The following is a 19,588-nucleotide window of genomic DNA, read 5'->3' on the forward strand; positions in this document are numbered from 1 at the left end:
CGCCCAATTATTGGATGTTTGCATATGACATCGCTTGTAATCAATGACCCTATTCGTCGTTTATAATTTTGTACATTGTCCTTCGCTCAAGTGAGGATTGAAGTCAAGTAATGGTGGATGTTACCTCATTCTTGGGGTTTCCTGCAAGAGGAAACAATAGGGGCTTCACGCGACCCAGAGGCTTTTGTATGGGTAAACAGGCCAAGATTAACTATACATTGGAGGCATTGCGTCGCGGCATAATTATTTACATAAATCATTGAACAATGAGGATCATAATCTCAAAGAATGCAGATACCACCGCTAATCAAGTTCGGTTCTGATCTGTCAATACCTTTTCAGACCACTCATTTAAAATCTTCGTGATGCTCTTCAAAGTAACTGGTTTCGTTAGGAATAAATCTATGCCCGATTCAAGAGCCTCGGATTCATCGCGGGCACTACTCAAGCCTGTGAGCGCAATGATGACGGATGGTCGTAAGTAGTTCCTGCCGTCTTTTTCTAATGAACGAATCGCACGAGTGGCCTCGAAGCCGTTCATGACTGGCATAGATATATCTGAACAATTGTTAGTGTTCTGGACGGACGGGGCCGGGGAAAGTAGTCCTGGGTGTCTTACCCATGAAAATGATATCGTAGTTCTGTTGTGATTGCTTGACTGCGTCTACAGCAAGCTGACCATTTTCCGCTGAGTCTAACATTGACAGCTCTCGTTTCTTTAAGAAGGCCAACATCAGATTCAAGTTGATTTTGTTATCCTCGACTATCAGAATTCGAGGATTTTGAGTTTGCGGTTGAGTTTTATAGTTGTGGGCCTCGGAGAAGGGTGGTTTAGGATCAAGTGAGACAGTAGATGGTTCAGATATTTTCTTTTTGGTGGCTTCTTCACCCAACAATTTCATGTCCATCGAGGGTGGTGGTTTCTCTTGGGATGCCGATGTCTCGTTCCTGGGTCTTGCTGGCAGAGCAGTTGTTGTATTTGTATTTGACCCGGAGACCTTGGTTTGGCCCAAACATTTCTGAATGGCCCTTGCAAGTTTGTGGGGTCCGCAGGGTTGGTTGACAATGCTCACAACTTTAATGACCGACGAGGACTCGGCTTGCGCGATATTGTACCCAATGCACTTGTCACTCAGAATGAGGAATGCGGCATCCCTGATGGCCGCACTCCGATCGATTTCCTCGGCCGTAGGTAATCGATCGGCCAATACAATATCCACGGGTGCGGAGGATGACAACGAGACCAAGTCAAGGCCAAGCCAATTGATCAGGTAATTAGATAGAGGCGCCCAAGAATGGTGCTTGGATACTTCTTCTGGCTCAAATCCCCAAATGGCGACTTTTCGTCCATGATGAGCGTCGCGAAACACGCGAGCTTCACTCGGAATTGAGACTTTCTCGACATCAAAGGCCGAGGAAGGACCGAAAAGGTCTTCGCCACAGTCTTCCCTTGCTGAACGCATCAGAGGGAGCGTCACTTGGACCTTTGTTCCATCACCTGGACGACTATTGATATTGATGTTGCCACCGAGTGACTTGACAAGACTGCGAACGATTGAGAGACCAAGTCCAGTTCCAGTGGCCAAAGAGTTTTCCTGTGCAAATGGGACAAAGAGCTTCCCTCGCAAAAACTCTTCTGAGATGCCCTTGCCAGTATCAGAAACGGTTAATGTGACCAAGTCTTCCTTGTGGCTTCCGCGCTGGGAACGAGATTCGGCTTCCTTGGCTTCTACACGCAGTGAGACACGGCCGTGGTCGGTGTATTTGAGCGCATTGCTGAAAATATTCATGATGATGCGCCGAAGAGCCCCCGGAGGCGTATGGTAGACCCAGTCGTGAGGTGCAATATCTATGACCACATCAACGTCTTGCTGCAAATTGCTGGTGTCCTTTGAGACCCTCTTAGTGGCCGCAGATCTGGCCGATTGGCCGAGAGAATCTCCGGACTGCTGGCCGCGATAGTGGCCTACACAAACGCCCTCCACCACTTCCTCGGCTAGAATGGAGAGATCGGTTGGCACGTATGCATCCAAATGGGTTGCAGAGTGGTGCATATTTTTGAGATCCGAGGATGGCGTACTCCGTTTTTGCAAGTGGCGGAATTCTCTCTCCAGAGAGATAATCTTGCTATAGTCCAAGACTTGATTCATGGTATCGAGCAAAGTCTGACCGCATGCATTAATGGTTTCCATGAGAGAGCCTTGGAAATCATCCAATTTCGTGCTCTGCAGCAACTCAGCGGCTGCTAAAATCCCATGAAGGGGGCTTCGCAGTTCATGCCTATACAAGTGGTGAGCAACCTCATTGGAAGAAAGTACGAATGGAGCAAAGCAATGGGCCATGTAAAACTTACGAGATACTGCCAAGAAAGTCGGCTTTCTGTCGATCGGAGATGATTGATTCGATTCGGTTGCACTCAGCCATGATAGAAGATCCAAATCCCAACAACGAACTCAGCTCCACGGACGGGTTAAAGACATTGCTCTCGACGGAATTCCAACAGAAACAGCCGCCAAACCATTGTGAATTGGCCGCATTCCATAAGGGTACAAAGAGAACCTGCGTCGCCCCCGGGAAAAACCTGTTCAGCATCGAGTTCTCGCTTGTTTTGCGTCTCTTCGAGCCAATCGGCCGGCCCAAGGAGCCTCTTGTTCGAGCGCGGCTCTTGCGTTGTGAGTCTTCATTGTCCGAACTCGATAACATGCCATCTCTATGAAATGACCACACTTTGCCTTTTTGGTATCGACGCAGTACGCGGTGGAGGAAATCTTCCTCCAGATCCATCATCGGGAAGGCGATTGACGAAGCGATTTCCGGGCCGAAGGGGTTGCTTTCGGTCGATATGGCCGATACAGCAGCTGCCTTTCCAGTCTCTAACGAACTGGAGAAATCACTGCTGGTTTCATTGTCAGGCGTAATGTCATAATTCGCCTCCACAAAAACCACCCCGCTGTCCCCGCGCAGCTCAAGACTTTCACGAATCAAATTAGCCGCTCGTTGAAAAGTCCATGAGTTTCCCTTGTAAAGGTCTCCATGTTTTTGCATGCCACTGGATGACCAGTCCGGAAATGGCGCGTCCACACTGGACGGAAGATACGCTTCCCCTTTGTTGTCGGATACGGAACTCGACGATCGCGCACTGACACTGCGAGAGCGGGATCGTTGGGCGGACCGAAAGTGGTGCAAGTCCACAGAGAGATGATCTGTCTTTGATCTGGTGGATGGAGACATGCCAGCCGGGTGGACAAACTCATCTTTACCTAGGCTCTGATAGGCCTCTAGGAAGCTAGACTTGCCCTCCACGAAGCAACTCAAGCCATAGGATAGCCGGGCTGCGCGGCGGCCTTCAGTGGCCTGCCGGCTCACTTTGAGATAGTCCATGATGAGCATACTCAGGTGGACCATGATTTCTCGTTGTTTGTGGGTGAATTCAGAGCGGGGCTTTGTGTCGAGCGCAAAGAAACATCCAACGTTGATGTTGCTCTCCGTTGTGAGAGGCGTGCCCACGTAGAAACGGAAATTGGGCTTCTCCTGCACCAGGGATAGATTTTGATAGCGTTCATCCTGGCTGAGATCGTTGGAGACCAAGAATTGATAACTGCCCGTTTCTCGGTTTGATGTGGACATTGCAACCGTATCCTGATACGTTGATCAGTCGCGTGATCATAGTTCGACAGAGAAAGGGAGTCGACTCCTACCCTACACATTTTCCAGGAGCCGATATCCAGGGTTGGATATCCCGTATAAAGGCCACCGTCCATTTCAAAATTTTCGTTTTCCTCGATCGATTTGGCAGACTGCGCGATGATATATTGCGAATGGCGGTCCGATACACTGTCGCATGAGAGCGGGTCAGCAGAGATTCCTTTGCGCATTACTGCACTCTTGCGGGTTTGTAGTACCTGATAAACACACGGTCCATGCCCAGACGCAGCGCCGCGAGCTGCGCAAAAGAAGTCAAGGTCACATTGGAGCTACCGAGCACCAAGGATTCGGGCATGCGCTCCAAGGGCGCCCAGACCGGTTCTTTGGAGGGGAGGGATGCGGGTATTGCATGTGGTGAAGTCGACAGGCCACACGCGGAAGAAGTAGAACTGCGGCGCGACGAAGGTTCTAACGAACGTGCCTCGGTGCTCAATGAGTCCACGCTCTCGACAATCGGAGACAATTTCTCGGGGCGGAAGTAGCGATAGACCTCGCGGGCGCGACGGCCAGCAATGTGATCCTCTTCGCTGCTGTTTGGAGACGGCGGATCCATGGTGAAAGGTTGCGGATTCCGACGATGCGGGCGAGAGAAAGGGTGAGAGAGTGATGTCCATAGGATGCGGCGGTGTTATCGGGGCTCCATTGGAGGAGATCGGTCTCGCCGCCAGTTATGCAAGAGCAGGTGCAAGTAGACCGGGTGTAAACAGATCGGGTAGAATGATGAAGCGGCAAGAGAAAAGGCGTCCATGCAATGGTGGGGAAAAGCGTAGAAGGGCGAGAAGCCAGGCGAAGGATGGAATTTTAAATGGCATTGTACGCGTCCCACATCAATCTGGATTTTGACAGGTACCCACGTTGATCATTTCTCTCATTTCCCGTATACTTCGAGTACGTCGAGTACTTCGAGTACTTCTAGTGGCTGAACGTCCCACGGCTGGAACCAGCCCATTCGATCCAGATATGAGCCATGATGTATGGCGACAGGGTGCGTAACCTGATGGCGATCCGGCTCAGTCCCCACGTTGTACGGGCGCAACATGACCGGTTCTCATGAACGGGCCGATAGGATGGGAAAAGCTGAAACCAGGGCAAGCCCGGTCTGCTGGCCCGCGTATGAGCGGGCGCGAGCGAGGCAGTGTGGAGGTCAAGCCGGGTCGATCGACTTCGTTCTGGTTGGGTTGCCCGGCCCTGCATCCCGCCAATCAGCGTGCGCAGAGCGGCTCCAGTTGTACTTGGGACTACTCTGATCAAGATCAAAGTCCACCAGGGGCAATCTCGAAGTTCATTTGCATTCGAGATTCGCGCCTCGAGCGGCCCGCCTTCCCCCGCCATATATACCTGTGGTGAGTATCTCGCTATGATCGTCGTGGTTCAATGCCCTGTCTGATGTCGGCTTCCAACAGCAACTCTCCCTCTGGCGGCAGTATGGTAGACTTCACGACCACCCGTATCATGAATGTGACCTTTGAAATTACGACCAGGTACACCCAAGACCTCGAGAATGCCCAGGAATGTAGTAGAGACAGCGTATTAATCCCTTTCTAGGTATTCGGACCCGCTCCCCGTCGGGATGAACGTCTCGGGGCTTGTCTGGTACGCTCAAATTGCACCATTGCCTGTCGCAGCACAGTGTGAAGCGTAGAATTGATCCACGAGCCATCTTCTAGCTCTGCAAAGGACCAGATTGCACACTGCGTGGTTGCGATCAAGAAGATCACCAAGCCATTCGGGTCCCCCGTGCTCACCAAGCAAGCCCTCCGCGAAATTAAGCTGTTGCGATACCTGCAACACGAAAATGTTGGTCTGCAAGCAGAGATTCCCCCTGCATGGCCGTGACTATCTTGCTGACGAACGATCAGATTGTCAGCCTGCATGATGTTTTCCTATCACCGGGGGACGACCTGTAAGCAACTCCAGGAGCCATGCTTAGATTCCCAGATCTCCCGCTGATCTCCTCCAGCTATATTGTCACCGAGCTAATGTGGACCAACCTACAAAAGCTTATCGAGAGAGGACCGATTGAAAATGAGTTTGCACGGTACTTTCTCTATCAAATATTTGTACGAAAGAACCCGACCCTACGAGAGCTCCTGACTGACCTCCCAAGCGCGGATTGAAATATGTCCATTCCGCAGGCATTATCCACCGCCACCTGGATCCCACTAACATCTTAATAAACGAGAACTGTGACCTGAAAATAAGCAATTTCGGTCTTGCGCGGCTCCAGGACCACCAGATGACCGGCTATGTCTCGACAAGGTTCTACCGGGCCCCGGAGATCATGCTGACCTGGCAGAACTACTCGGGGCCGATTGACATCTGGAGTGCGGCGTGTATCTTTGCCGAGATGCTCCAAGGCACTCCAATGTTTCCGGGGGCCAGCCATGTGGACCAGTTCCACAAGATTGTGAATATCCTGGGCAATCCACCCCCACAGATCGTGGACACGATTAGAAACAGACATGTGCGTGGGAATCCATCGGCCTCGGCGGACCTTGCTGACCCCGGACCAATCTGACAAATGTGTAGACTAGGTCCTTTGTTCAATCTTTGCCTCCTCGCGAGCGCAAGCAACTTTCTACCCTCTTTCCGCATGTCGACGAAGAAGGTATGCCATGGCCCTCACCTATGGCATATTCGGGATGATGTCAAGCTAATAGAGACAGCCGTCGACCTACTTGAGAAAATGCTGGTCTTTGATTCGCAAGAACGAATCAGCGCCAGGGGCGCTCTCGCACACCCCTATTTGGGAGCATACCACGACCCCACAGACGAACCTGAGGTTGACAACCCTTTCGATTGGTCTTTCGACAATGCCCAGATCTACGGGGAGTCTCAAGAATTCATGGTGTATGTGTGTCTCCGATCTGCGGGGCTTCGTGTGCTCATTTGGAGGTCCTCGGCTTTCGTCAACAGGAGATGGACATTGTGCAAAGCACACATTCCCACGATTCGAGTCGATCGAGCACCGTGGAGCCCATCCCCGATGCCCTCAGTATCGAGTCGTTGATTACATCATTTGATTGAGTCGAGTTTTGCGTTGATTACTTGTCTACTGGCCTCTGAGGAGTCTGCTTGTGGGCTCTTGTGTTGTGATACCTTTATTAGCGATATTTGGTAGCGACATATAGGAAGCTTAGGGAGTACTCTGGTACCGTGGTTGTGATGAATTTTATGCTATATGACCCATTCCGCTCCATTATGTAGTAGGTAGTGCTGCTTGCTTCTTCTGCTTACACACTTCCCTATTCTCTCATCTGTTGCACCAATGAGGTGGATATCGAAGTTCCAATGAACATGAAAGGATCCATTCTTATTTCCATAGTTGCTGTACATCACTTATAACCTAGGAGGTCTCTGCAATATTGTACACAAGCTTCTCGCCGCTCACCTTATCCTCTCTCAGAAGCTTCAATCCCTCCAGCACCCCGTTGAGACCACCAGGGTTCACCTTCGGGGTATGCACCTTCACCTTGCCGGCCGCAAGTAGCGGCTCCGCGATACCCCAGAACTTGGCCGCAAACTCCTTATCCTCGGGCCGAGCCTCGACTTTGTGATCTCCAAACATGAACTCTTCACCAACCGCGGTGTAGCCCAGCGTCGAGCGCGAGTTGACATTCGCGCGCTCGATGCCTGACCTGAGCAGGCCGCTATACTCGCCGCCGTCGCTCGACAGCGCGGCGTCGCAGTACTGTGCGCTGGACTCGAGCGAAATCGTGTCGAGCACCAGGCGGAGCTTGTTCCCAGTGTGCGCACGGATCTCAGCCGCCGAGTTAGGGTCGTTGTAGTCGAAGGCCTGGTCCGCGCCGAGACGCTTGACGAGGTCGAAGTTGCGCGGGGAGCAGGTGGTGAACACCGTGTAGCCGGACAGCTTCGCGAACTGGATGGCGAGCGCGCCGGTGGCGGTGGAGCCGCCGTAGATCAGGATGGGTTCGGGGGTGGTGAGCGGCGCGGTGGGCAGCGCGAGCTTCAAGCTCTGGTAGAGGGATTGGCCGACGGTGATGATGCCGACGCCGAGAGTGGCGGCCTCTTGGAAGCTGAGGTTGTCGGGGATGCGCATCTGGATGTCGCTCTTGGCGACGATGTACTCGGCAAAGGCGCCGTCCTCGGGCTGCACGGCGTTGGCGCCGTGGGCGAAGCCGCACACGCGATCGCCCTTCTTGAAGGGCTTCTTCACGTCCTTGCCGACCGCCTCGACAACGCCGGCGTAGTCGCAGCCCACCAGCACGCCCGGCGGTGCCATGAATGCGATGTGCTTCCAGTCAGTGGGGTTCAGGGCGACGGCCTCGGTCTTGACGAGGATGTAGTCATCGCGCAGAGTCGGGATTGCACGGTCAGACACGAGGGCCGCCTGCTTGGGAGCAGTGACGACGACGGCTTTCTGGGTGGTCATGGTGGATGGAGTGGTGATGGAGTACGGAGATCAATGAGTGTCAAAAAGGTCGCTCTCATGCCGACGCGACCGCGACTGGTCGGCTAATGTACGGTCCTGCTTAATAAAACCATTGCGATGGAAGACAAGCGAAGGCGCGAGAAAATGATTTGACGATCGAAAAATCGATTGCTTCATGATGACCGGTCGTCAACTATCCGAGGCCGACTCTCGCCCCACACTGCGGAGAGTTTGTGAAGACTCCAGCGTTTCTGATGGCGTAATGAGAAGTATGGTGGAGCTCTCTGCTCCCTGTTCGGAAGTAGCGGAGTGAAGGACGACCAAGGATGGCGTTCATAGTCGGCGCGACTAACCATTTAGAGTGCTTATGTCTCGCGACGTGGCTGCATTCAAGAACCTTCAGAATCATGATCATCGACGCTCACGATCAGAGAAGCCCAGAAGGGTTTAGTTGCTGCAGCGCGGGGTTCCGCGGAAGTCGATCGCATCCACTATTAAGTACCGAGGTAGACATTCAGGTTGATTTATCAGCGAATGTAGGGCACTTCCACATACCAAGCGCACCTCAAGGCAGAAGCATACCCAAGTCCCGGGTTCGAAGGAATTTTCGTCAAAAAAGAACCAATTGCGCTTGATCTACCTACCACAAAATCCCTTCCCCTGTAGTTGCGACGATAGAGACGAGAAACCACCGGTTGAAGATGTAGTCGCAACAGCAAAAAGACATAGTTCATTCTGCTATATATCCTGGCTTGAACAGACAACAAGCAAGTCAATGATCTCGCTAAACCAATGGCTGCAGGATCAGATTGTCAATCAAACGAACTGGAACCTTCCCTTCTCCCAATCCACAGTCCTCGCCAGAGTTTGTCTCCTCCAAGGGTGCCATCTTGAGAGCGGCACTGAGAACGGCTCCCCTCGTCGAGTCAACGCGATCTACCTCGTCCAACGTATCCGGATCCGCCAACGAGATATAGTCCGTCTCAAATAGAGCCCGCTCTGATGGAGCAAGTGTTTGCTGTTCAAAGAGTGCCTGCTCCGTCACCTTGTGGGCAGCACCTAGGATATCCTCGCGGGCTATTTTGCCTGCCTTGTACATATCCCTAGCAGTAGTTAAAGCCTTATAAAGCGTTAGCCCTACAGCGCGTCGGCGACTACCGAGATAAATATTCCGAGAACTCAACGCAAGTCCATCAGACTCGCGGGTAGTGCCGACAATACGCACTTGCGTGCCAACGTGGAAATCCTGTACCATCCGTTTAATAATCACCGTCTGTTGCACGTCCTTCTGACCAAAGTAGACGTAGTCCGGCGTAGTGGCATTAAACAGCTTCATGCAGACTGTCGCAACGCCGCGGAAGAAGACCGGCCGGGAACCACCTTCCAGCTTCGTGGCTAGCGGGGTGATCGTGATAAATGATCCTTGGCCATCGATCTCTGATGACGGGGGTGAGGCGGGGTACATGACTTTTGAGGTCGGCGCAAAAATCGCAGTAATACGGCCGGAGCTCGCTTGGCCGAGCTCCTCGTTCAGCTTTTCCAGCTTCTCTATGTCGCTGGCCCAGGTGCGAGGGTAACTGGATAGGTCTTCGTTGACGCCGAATTGCGTGGGGTTGACGAAGATACTAACCACGATATCGCTAGTCTCGCGTGCGGCCTCGCGGATCAAGGAAAGATGGCCGTCATGAAGGGCGCCCATAGTGGGTACAAAGCCCACGGTGCGGTTGTTTCGCAAGAGTTCACGTCGGAACTGGCGAAGGGGTGGGACATCGCGGAAAACTGCGAATGTGGAGGAGGGTTGGTGAATGGATCGCGATGGGGTCGTAGCTCTGGCAGACACCGAGGATGCCATCGCTTTTCAACAGACAGTATGGTAAGCGCCATGCAGGCGGGAGCGACAGGACGAGAAACTCACTGGAAAAGGATCGTAGGCTATTCATCAAGCGAGACATGGTGGATGGAGAGCATAAGACACCTTGATAACTGAATGCAGTGGATGAGAAGAGGAGAGTACTGAGGCTATCTACACCGCGGGCCTCCACGACTAACATCTGCCATCACGCCCCAAGGCAAGTCGCTCAGCTAGAAGAAAATAGAGTTCTACTAGTTATATTGGATACTTAGATAGTCGACCTGGTCTCGCTGTTTAGTGGCATGCGATCGACCGTAATAAATTGTATGAACGTCGGTTGCCGCGTGTTGCTCGTGTCTAGGCCTCTAAGAGGATGACGTGCTACAGACCAAAAAGAAAGTGAAAAGAGGGTCGATCTTTGTGAAATTGGAGCAGACCTTAGCTCGACAGCCCCTGATGTTTCATGATTCGGCCCCCATTCTCGTATTCCACCATCAATGCGATAGTTCATCGTTAGCTCGCTCGTTATCGCTCGTGTTTCTCCCGATTCCCATGTCAAGCAATGAGCGCCGCAATCATCGATGCGTGCGTCGAGTCGTTATCAAGTGCGATCCATGGTCTCGGGTCGAACAGTTGACGGAATCCTTCCGGCAATTCGTCAATTGCAGGCGGGTCTTATTTCCAAGGTTGGCCCCCGACGATCATCTCGGTGTGTTCTTAATTCGACTGACTTCATTCGATTCTCAGGGTTGATATGATTCCCAGTTGGAGAGTTAGTGCGATTGAATAACGGTTGAAGGATCTTTCGACTTTCATCAAGCCCATTTGCCCATTTGGGCGCCGTCATTGCGTTTGGACCTAAGAATGGGTATTTCACGCCTTTGACAAGTGGAAATTGATCGAGTCAAGAGAACCTCAAGTGGATGTATTGCGGACTCTGCACTCCGAGTGAACCGAACCAAGTACAAATAATGGCAAGAAACTTCTAACCGATACCGATCTATCTGCAGGGTTATTTGAAGTAGTCTCCGTCTACAGCCTTCTCGAGCTCCACCAGCTCTTCCGGTGGAATGGGATATGTGTGATCTTGCGAGGGGAACTCGCGCCGCTTGACATCCTCCCGGTACTGGCTGATCCCCCGGGAAGCCTCGCCCCAAACGTCGGCATACTGCTTGACAAACTTGGGCAAGAAGCGCCCTGGCTTGAAGTTGCTGGTCATGTCAACCTGCACAAGCACTTGGCCCGAGCACTCGCTGCCTGCACCGATGCCGATGGTCGGGACTCGGAGCTTCTTCGTGATGATTGCTGCCACGGGTGGGGGCACTGCCTCGAGGACAATCATAAAGGCTCCGGCGGCCTGGATAGCGGTGGCGTCTTGAAGGAGCTTTAAGGCGCTAGCGGTCGTCTTGCCCTGCACGCGAAACCCGCCGAGAGAGTTGGATCGCTGAGGCGTCAGGCCAACATGACCCACGACGGGCACGCCGGCCTGAGTGATCCGTTTCACGGTGGGAGATAGCTCCTCGCCACCTTCAATCTTGACGGCGTGCACACGGCCCTCCTTGACGATGCGAATGGCTGATTGTAGTGCCTGTTCCGGGGACACCTCGAATGAGCCCATAGGCATGTCTCCTACCTAGAAAGACAGTTGTCAACCAGAAACTGCTAAGACGAAGAGCGTGAATCTTACTATAAAGCTGCTCTTGGCCGCTCGTGACACACTGCGACAGTGTAGGAGCATTTCTTCCAACACCACCTCGCTGGTATCATCCAGGCCCAAGGCCACCATGCCCAAGCTGTCGCCAACCAGGATCACATCCATCCCGGACGCATCAGCCACATGCGCACTGGGGAAGTCGTGTGCGGTGAGCATCGTAATTGGCTCAGCCTTGCGGTAGAGGTTCTGCAGAGTCTGGATCGTGACCCTCTTGCGCTGCTTCGAGTCTGGTGCAGGCGCGGAGTAAGAGCTAGGTCGGATTTGAGAGCCGGGCAGAGAGCAAGGCAGGGGCATCGAGCGCGCTGCCGTTACTCGGAGGAGCGGCCGAAGTATACAGCTTCGTGCAGCCATGGTGAGATATTGTGAGAAAAGAGACAAAGTGAAACAAGCTAGAAGTGTTCTTCACTTCTAGACCGAGTTCGTAGGACAGAAGGGTTGGATGCAATGTTCACCACGCCACGGCGGTAGATTGACACCAGGCCTGGAGTGCTCTTGAAATGGTTCAGTTATACAGCCAATGAATCGTGGACCCGGTGACTTATTACGCGGATGGAATCACTCGTACTTATATCGCGAGTGTGTATATATCAATGAGTCAGTGGTGACAACCTCCAGTTAATCTATACCTAATGAGGAGTGAGGTAGGGGGGATAGAGATTATCGCATCACCTAGGGATCCAAGGATTGGCCTACTCCCAAGGCACGTTTCCAACGTCCAGAATATTAGACCGCCGATCTCACCCACCAAGACAAAATGCTAAAATGAACTTGTTCTAAAACGGAGGGACTCCGAAAGTGTTAGTCAATATTGATGGTGCTCGTCTACAACTTCCTCAGTCACTATTGGGGGCCACGGGGAGCCCGTCCAGCAAGGCTGCGCAGGAATAGCGGAAGTCTGATTGATTCTCCAATCCAGATTCTGGTATTGGATCCAGGCAACGAGTGACGAATTGTATAGGGAGCGGGGAACCCTCGAGCTTGCAAGCCTGAGCCGGGCGCCACTATCATTATCCCTGGCCTCGATGGGACAATTCGAATCAATAAAAGCTTTAGGGTCATGTTAGGACCAGAAAGATATAAACATCCCGGCTTGAACACATAGACGCCGTTCTACAATGGTTTCACCGACAGACGTGATAATACTACGGCGTGTACAGGAAGCCCAGAACGGCTGGGATCAGCGACAGTCAAGATACTGGCCTCCTCAATCGGGTCCGAAGCATCAAATGAGTGGGAAAGCTAAAGAGACGCGTGTGATTGACTTTGGAGCTAATGAGCATTAGTAGGATCCACTTGATGTAGACACACCGGACCCAATGGGGGCGAGACCATTCGTGACCATTGACCAATAGCAGTCACCAGTCTAGATAACAGACCGGGATATACAATCGCAGTAACTTCCCTATCCATTTCAGCCATCCCAACCCTAGTCTTTGAAATGCGGCCAAGTGCTCTCGACACAATCACACAGGGTCTTCGTGCACACCCCAGATTCGTCGCTGCGCGCGCCCCAATGTCCAATCGCTTCAAGATGACCCTTGTCCACACCACGATGGAGGAGAGCATCATTCAGAAGCGCACTTCCCAGGCATCTGCAATTCCTGTGGCGTGGCAACTTCCGACGAGACCATCCGTAGAGACTGGTTTCAACGCACTGGACTTTATTCGCAACGTCCCGCTTCTCTCGTCCCGGGAGCAGGAAATCACCGAAACCACCGATGCGAAAGCTCTCCTGGAGAAATTGGCGAATGGCAAATTGTCCTCGGTTGAAGTGACCACGGCGTTCTGTAAGAGGGCTGCTCTCGCACACCAATTGACCAATTGTTGTACCGAAATCTTCTTCGAAGAAGCTCTCGACGCAGCGCGACATGCGGATGCTCATCTTGCAAAGACGGGCAAAACCTTGGGTCCTCTCCATGGACTTCCGGTGTCGATGAAGGACCTGTTCCGTATAAAGGGCCAGGACACGACAATTGGTGAGTTCCTTTGCCGTGCGGGTTGACAGATGGCATATCGAACGTGTGGACTGACTGGTTGCGCTTGAGATAGGTTGGGTCGCATTAGCCGGAAAACCAGCAACCGAAGATGGGCCCACGACACAGATCGTACGAAAGTTGGGAGGCATTCTCTATGTCAAGACGAGTATTCCACAATCGATGATGGTGTGTCAGAGAAGGAACCCTAGATCTTCAGCCCCCGTCCGGGACTAAACTGTGGTAGATGTCCGACTGTTATAACCACCTTTTCGGCCAATGCGTCAACTCCGTCAACACCAAGTTCATATCTGGTGGAAGCTCCGGGGGTGAGGCCTCTCTGATTGCCGCCCAGGGTAGCGTTGTGGGCATTGGCTCAGATCTCGGCGGGTCAGTACGAATTCCTGCTGCGCTGTGCGGGATTTACGGGTTGTCTCCCACCACAGGTCGACATCCATACGAACAATCTGGGTATGAAAAACAACATAACGTGGTCTGTGATGAAGGGGTCTTTCTCTAATTTGGTGTTCGGCAGCCCACGTCAGAACATTGTGCCTTCAACAGCAGGTCCGATGACAACGAGTCTATCCAGTATCGAAACCTACATGGAGGCCCTCAGTCATATCGAACCATGGCAGTACGACCCAGGCCTGAGCCCGGTTCCTTGGCGGCCAGCGCTCTGCGCCACTAACAAGCGTCTCCGAATCGGGTACGTCGTTGACGACGGTGTTGTCAAAGTGCAGCCACCTGTGGCACGGGCCGTGAAGAAAGTTATCTCGGCTCTACATGACGCTGGCCATGAAGGTAAGTTGCTGCAGAGGCACTGGTGAGATCGGTTTCCTATCTGTTCACATTTGCTGACACCCACCAGTTTTCGAATGGGACGCCAGCTCCCACGGGCTCTGTTATAACATGTGGGAACGAGGAATCCTTTCGGATGGAGGCGAAGGTGCTCGCAAGACAAGTCAGCTCAGCGGAGAGCCGTTGATTGAGGGCATGTTAATTGGAACAGAGAAGAATCTCATGAACACGAGTGAACTGCACCAGGTATGTTTCCTCTCTTCTTCCCATTTTCAACAGGGGTTTCTTTCTGGAACGACGTCCGCTAACACGCCTGTCCAGCTTCAATTTGAGAAGGCCAAGTACGAGCGGGCATACCTTCGTCAATGGACGGATTCCGGCGTCGATGCGCTGATCATGCCTGTAACTCCGTGGGTCGGATACCCGCCCAACACCTGGGTCAAGAGCCATCAATACGTCGGTTACACATCTGTGTGGAACTTTGTCAACTACGCCGCACTCACCATGCCCGTCACCACGGCAAGTCGGGTACACGACCAGATTGACGACGAGTGGCGCCGCCATGTCCCGAGGAATGCGTCGGATGAATTTAATCATAAACAATGTGAGTGGACCTCCAATTCATTATCCAGGGTGTTCCCGACGTCGCTCATGAAGCATCAAGATAATCTCGAGTCGGTCGAGGGCCTTCCAGTTGGAATTCAGGTTGTTGGCGGTAAATTCGGCGAGGAGAGATGCGTTGCAGTTGCAAAAGTCATCGAGTCTCTGCTGAAATAGAAATGGAGAACAGGATTGGACGGTTTAGTTAGATATACTGCATAACAGCTCGGCCACGCTGGGACTTAAGCCTAAGCTGCGGATAGGACGGAGTGGCTGGCCTTGTGCGGGAGTATGTCAAGGACAGATTGCGCTGCAGCTAAAGAAGAATTCAAGAGTTCCAAACCGGCCAACATAGATGGTAGACACTAGATCCGCACCAGGAGCCTACCACGCCGGGCTCATCGAGGATACGGAATCAGGCGTGGTGCGGGTTTTGACACAGGAGGCGCAGAATGGGACCTCGGGAAGCTGCCACAGCTTGGGTCTACCAAGCCAAACGCTATGTTGCTGGGCCATCAGAATTGGGTGGACGGCTTGGCAAAGATTAGTTAGTAAACTACATAACTAGTTAACTAGTTAGTTAACTAGTTAGCGCGGGGAAATGATGTCAGGGTAAGATGGAAAAACCGAGTCTTTCGAATTGTCCAATTCAGCTGCAACCACTTTCGAACTGAAGAACCATGATTATTGTCAGTGGCATTAAATGGCAATTGCGGTGAATGTCGCACGACGGAAGGCCCGCTTCAAACAGACGGACGATCGAAGAAAAAAAGGTACCCAGTCAAGGGGCTTTCACATTCAGATTGATATGGTCGGGGAAGCGTGGGGGTGGTTGGGGAATGCCCATGGCCCTGGCATGCCACATCTACCGAACGAAGCTATTCTAGACAGTGTCTTTTTGCCACAATCAATGTGGGGATCCCGGCAAAAAGGACCTCTGCCTGGACAGAGAGAGATCCATGGATCCGGGTGTCATCACATGTGGACCGCGCAAGCCGATGCGCGCTAGTTAGTCTTAGACCAGGAACGTCGGCATTGCGAATTCGACGGGGGATCTCGAGTGCGCTCCGGTCCTTGGAGGCAGCACCATTCATCCCATTATGCAAAACCAATAGCCGTAGAATAGAGTTGGTTTCCGCTCGGTCAACGTTGCTCGCGACTATTGGAGCCGAGCAGTTGGACGTATCGTATCGCCTTGGGCCGAGGCCGCACTCGTCATCCGCGTCCAAGGGGGAACCGACGAGGCTCCTGCATACTTTGAAGGGCGCTGTCAGAGATCAGAACCCAACAGGGCCGAGAATCGGATCTTCTGGGGGCCGTGCGAGATCGTTATGGAAAAGATAAAGAAAAGGACAGTAGAAAGCTCATCGCGTGTCGGGCCCAGCCACATTCTCGCATGCGATGACATCAACCGGGGGAGGAATGCCCACGTCATTCCGGCCGGGGGCTATTTTAAGGAATTCTCATCCAGGACCAGCGGGCGTTCCTGAGATGCTGGAATATCCCTGGTGTTTCCTGGTGCCATGCGAGTGCGTGTGTACCCCTGGTTGTAGCCCCCCTAATGATTCAACACTTCGTGCCGTGTTCGCGGTTATGGTGGAGCCTTGTCGATCGAGGGCTTTTTTTTTTTTTTAAGTTAGTGTAGCGTTGCCCCCTAGAATTGGTGTAGTCCGGGAATGCTTTCTGCAGGAGTTGACAGGTGGGAAGGACAGGGTGACTGCAACGGTAGAAAGAGAGAGAAAAAAGTGTAGTTGAGAAGGCATTAATCATCGACCCAGGCTGAGCGGGTGAGAATGGCCAGGGGCGCGAGGGAGGGAAGACCGGCAGTGATCGACTGTTCCTCCGTTGGGCTCCTGTCTCCCCTTTTGCCCCTCGACGGTGTCGGCGCCTGCTTGACTTTCTCTCTCATCCTTCTCTTCCTCTTCCTCGTATCTCCTCCTTCACCTGTCCTCCAATCCATTGCAGATTGCGGATTGCGGATTGCGGATTGCAAATTGCACCCACCACCGTGTTTCACCCTTCCTGATCTACGTCGTCCTCGCACTCGTGCGACACGCTGCACGACTCAACTCTCCTATCGACGCACGCCATCTCGCTCTCCACCCACACTCCGTTTCATCTCACCATGAATGCCCCTCCAGCGCTCGGGTACCCGCCCGGCGTGTCGCTGGCGCCGACAGGTGCGTACTGCTTGATTTGCGAGAACTCAAGGCCCCTGATTGCCTCCGTTCTTTCCCCTCTCCGTCGTGATTCCCACCCAAGGCTTAAATCGCGCTGTCTCCCCCTTTGCCGGACACACCCCCATGGCTAATTCGCTGCACCCTGGATAGACCGACAAGTGTCTCCCACAGCGGGCAATTTTGGCTCCAACAATCCATTCCGAAACCGCGCGCTATCGCCTTCGGTCGGTTCAACCGCCAGCAGCACACGCCCAGAACGTCCCCGGTCGACGAACCCATTCCTGGACGACGCAGAAGCTTTATCCCCCCAATCAGCGCCAGGCATGTCTACGGGCACCACTATGTTTTCTCCGACCGACAGGCCGGACATGACTAGCAACACTCGCGATCTTTTTGTATGTGCGACGAATGCCGCCCGTTGAAAGATGGTGTCAATGCTAACTCACTTCGCGCAGGAGAACCTTTCGCTCAAACCCCTTCCTGTTCCCGCTCCCGCTCCCACCAACCCCGTTGCTTCTGTTGCCACCCCTCAGTCAAATGGCGCCCAGCCGGCCCCTGCTGCCATTCCCCGCGGTCCGTCTAGCCGATCCCGCCCTTCGAGAGAACGTCCCTCCGGGCGGCCCACGGAATCAGGATCAAAGGATCCCTTTGACGTCTTCGCTGATCCTCCGAGCCTGTCGAAGGCGGCCACCGTGGGGCCTCGAGAGAAGACTACCCGCCGCCCTCGCCGCAATTCCGAGTCGTCTGTGATGGACCGCGCTTCCAAGCTGTTTGATGATGACGACGAGCGCCGCCGACGGGAACGGCGCCATCGCGACCGCGAGGGTCGTCATCGAGATGGCAAGCCTCGTTCATCCCGCAAAGATCGCCGATTGGATATTATTGATAAGCTGGACGTCACGAGTATCTATGGCACTGGAAGTGAGTAACTCCTTGGAGATCCACCTGTCGTCTGCCGTGCTAACCAAGTGCCTATAGTGTTCCACCATGACGGTCCCTTCGATGCATGCAATCCTCATCGCAACCGGAAGGGCCTGCGTACAGCTCCCATGCAGGCCTTCCCCAAGGGCTCCAGCAACATGGCTTTGGGCGGTTCGGGCCCTCTCAACTCCAACATTGATTTGAATCTCTTCCACGGCAGAGGAACGGAGGGATACAATGACTTCAACACAGGCATCCAGCGTGCCCCCGAAACCGTCAATTTCGATTCCACAGCTCGCATCGACCCAATTCACGGCCCCCAGAGCATGGGCCTCGGGACCAGCACTTTCCTGGACGGCGCACCGGCTAGTCGATCGGCCATGGCCCGTCGTGAGAGCGAGAACGAGGCGCAAATGGCCTCGAATGGCGGCCTCCAGCGCAAGAAGAGTCTTGCGCAGCGGTTGCGCGGCCGCAATGGGGCGGGGCGCGCGGGCTCTCCTACTGAGCCTCACTACGCACCCTCAGGCGCGGCACCGATGGGATCGAGCCATTCCACCTCCTCGCGGGGCAACGAAAGGAATCCATTCTTCCAGGATTATGACGAGGAGTGGGACAAGAAGGGATCACGGATTCAGGAAGCGCGTCTGGAGGGTGGTCGTCTTCGATCATCCAGCAGTCCTAAGCAGTCGGCTGGATTGGAACGCAGAACGACCAACGATCGGGCGTATGAGGAGTCGAAGCTCAATCCAGGAGGCGGCGGCGGCTTCCTGAACCGCATGAAGAGCCTACGCAAGCCGCGCCCTGAGCGACGCACTAGCGACTAAGAGGTTGATTCAACTGATAACGAGTGGAAATCGATGAACCCACCGAACTGGATGGCTATCAATGCACTCCCTCAGCACAGGGCCGACACCATCTAGCTGTTCTTTCTTCCCTTACCCTATGGCGAACTGATGATTTTTCTACGTGTAATACCCAACATTGAGGGCTGCCAGCATCTGGTGCTCGCATGGCGTTGATCTTGATCTCACTGGAGTAGGCCGATTGATTGCCTTTTCTTTTCCTCTTTCTCTTTTTGCTCTTTGTCTTGCCTTCGCTTCTTGTCTTTGCATCCCTTTATCATTAGAAACGCTATGAAACACGGTAGCTATGGAGTTGCTATGTCCAGGTCTCTGACCGTGAGCGTGCTTTCTTGTACTTTTTATCGACTAGCTCTTTTGCCTTGGAATTCATTATTCGCTCAGTATTGCACGTTTTGTGTCCCATCCCTACGTCCTTACTTTGCCTCATCGCGCTAGCCAGTCTGCGACGTCTAGAAACGTGTTTCATATCAGGTCATCCACATCATCTATAGCCACCAAAAGCCTTGCCGATGTGATGTCCATCTCAATTCTGGCCTCTCTTATGTACAACCTACCGAAAATAAAATACACCTCGAACCAACACAAA

General features: G+C 53.2%; 7 protein-coding genes across 7 annotated transcripts; 3 read left to right on the forward strand and 4 right to left on the reverse strand.

Moving 5' to 3' along the window:
- Positions 1 to 307: 307 nt before the first annotated feature.
- On the reverse strand, positions 308 to 4,258 carry N7459_000204 (GAF domain-containing hybrid sensor histidine kinase/response regulator; the record flags this gene model as incomplete). Its single annotated transcript, XM_056939389.1, has 5 exons — positions 308 to 558; positions 620 to 2,280; positions 2,354 to 3,639; positions 3,699 to 3,834; positions 3,903 to 4,258. 5 exons carry the CDS (start codon positions 4,256 to 4,258, stop codon positions 308 to 310), a joined length of 3,690 nt encoding a protein of 1,229 aa, XP_056803669.1.
- A 1,683-nt stretch (positions 4,259 to 5,941) lies between these two features.
- On the forward strand, positions 5,942 to 6,223 carry N7459_000205 (mitogen-activated protein kinase mpkC; the record flags this gene model as incomplete). The annotated part of the gene is made up of 1 exon (XM_056939390.1): positions 5,942 to 6,223. The coding sequence occupies one exon, from the start codon at positions 5,942 to 5,944 to the stop codon at positions 6,221 to 6,223; it is 282 nt and encodes a 93-aa protein (XP_056803670.1).
- Positions 6,224 to 7,051: 828 nt separating this feature from the next.
- On the reverse strand, positions 7,052 to 8,098 carry N7459_000206 (zinc-binding alcohol dehydrogenase family protein; the record flags this gene model as incomplete). Its single annotated transcript, XM_056939391.1, has 1 exon — positions 7,052 to 8,098. The coding sequence occupies one exon, from the start codon at positions 8,096 to 8,098 to the stop codon at positions 7,052 to 7,054; it is 1,047 nt and encodes a 348-aa protein (XP_056803671.1).
- Positions 8,099 to 8,882: 784 nt separating this feature from the next.
- N7459_000207 (pantoate--beta-alanine ligase) lies at positions 8,883 to 9,950 on the reverse strand (the record flags this gene model as incomplete). Its single annotated transcript, XM_056939392.1, has 1 exon — positions 8,883 to 9,950. One exon carries the CDS (start codon positions 9,948 to 9,950, stop codon positions 8,883 to 8,885), a length of 1,068 nt encoding a protein of 355 aa, XP_056803672.1.
- Positions 9,951 to 10,962: 1,012 nt separating this feature from the next.
- N7459_000208 (3-methyl-2-oxobutanoate hydroxymethyltransferase) lies at positions 10,963 to 12,015 on the reverse strand (the record flags this gene model as incomplete). Its single annotated transcript, XM_056939393.1, has 2 exons — positions 10,963 to 11,583; positions 11,638 to 12,015. The coding sequence occupies 2 exons, from the start codon at positions 12,013 to 12,015 to the stop codon at positions 10,963 to 10,965; spliced, it is 999 nt and encodes a 332-aa protein (XP_056803673.1).
- A 1,087-nt stretch (positions 12,016 to 13,102) lies between these two features.
- Positions 13,103 to 15,215, forward strand: N7459_000209 (uncharacterized protein; the record flags this gene model as incomplete). The annotated part of the gene is made up of 6 exons (XM_056939394.1): positions 13,103 to 13,640; positions 13,714 to 13,826; positions 13,885 to 14,108; positions 14,173 to 14,441; positions 14,509 to 14,684; positions 14,760 to 15,215. The coding sequence occupies 6 exons, from the start codon at positions 13,103 to 13,105 to the stop codon at positions 15,213 to 15,215; spliced, it is 1,776 nt and encodes a 591-aa protein (XP_056803674.1).
- Positions 15,216 to 17,163: 1,948 nt separating this feature from the next.
- On the forward strand, positions 17,164 to 18,963 carry N7459_000210 (Pal1 family protein; the record flags this gene model as incomplete). Its single annotated transcript, XM_056939395.1, has 4 exons — positions 17,164 to 17,218; positions 17,369 to 17,613; positions 17,674 to 18,139; positions 18,197 to 18,963. The coding sequence occupies 4 exons, from the start codon at positions 17,164 to 17,166 to the stop codon at positions 18,961 to 18,963; spliced, it is 1,533 nt and encodes a 510-aa protein (XP_056803675.1).
- Positions 18,964 to 19,588: the final 625 nt, after the last annotated feature.

The sequence above is a fragment of the Penicillium hispanicum genome (assembly GCF_028827665.1).
Source record: "Penicillium hispanicum strain IBT 35686 chromosome Unknown utg000001l_segment0_segment0, whole genome shotgun sequence".
In the NCBI taxonomy this organism is placed as follows: domain Eukaryota; kingdom Fungi; phylum Ascomycota; class Eurotiomycetes; order Eurotiales; family Aspergillaceae; genus Penicillium; species Penicillium hispanicum.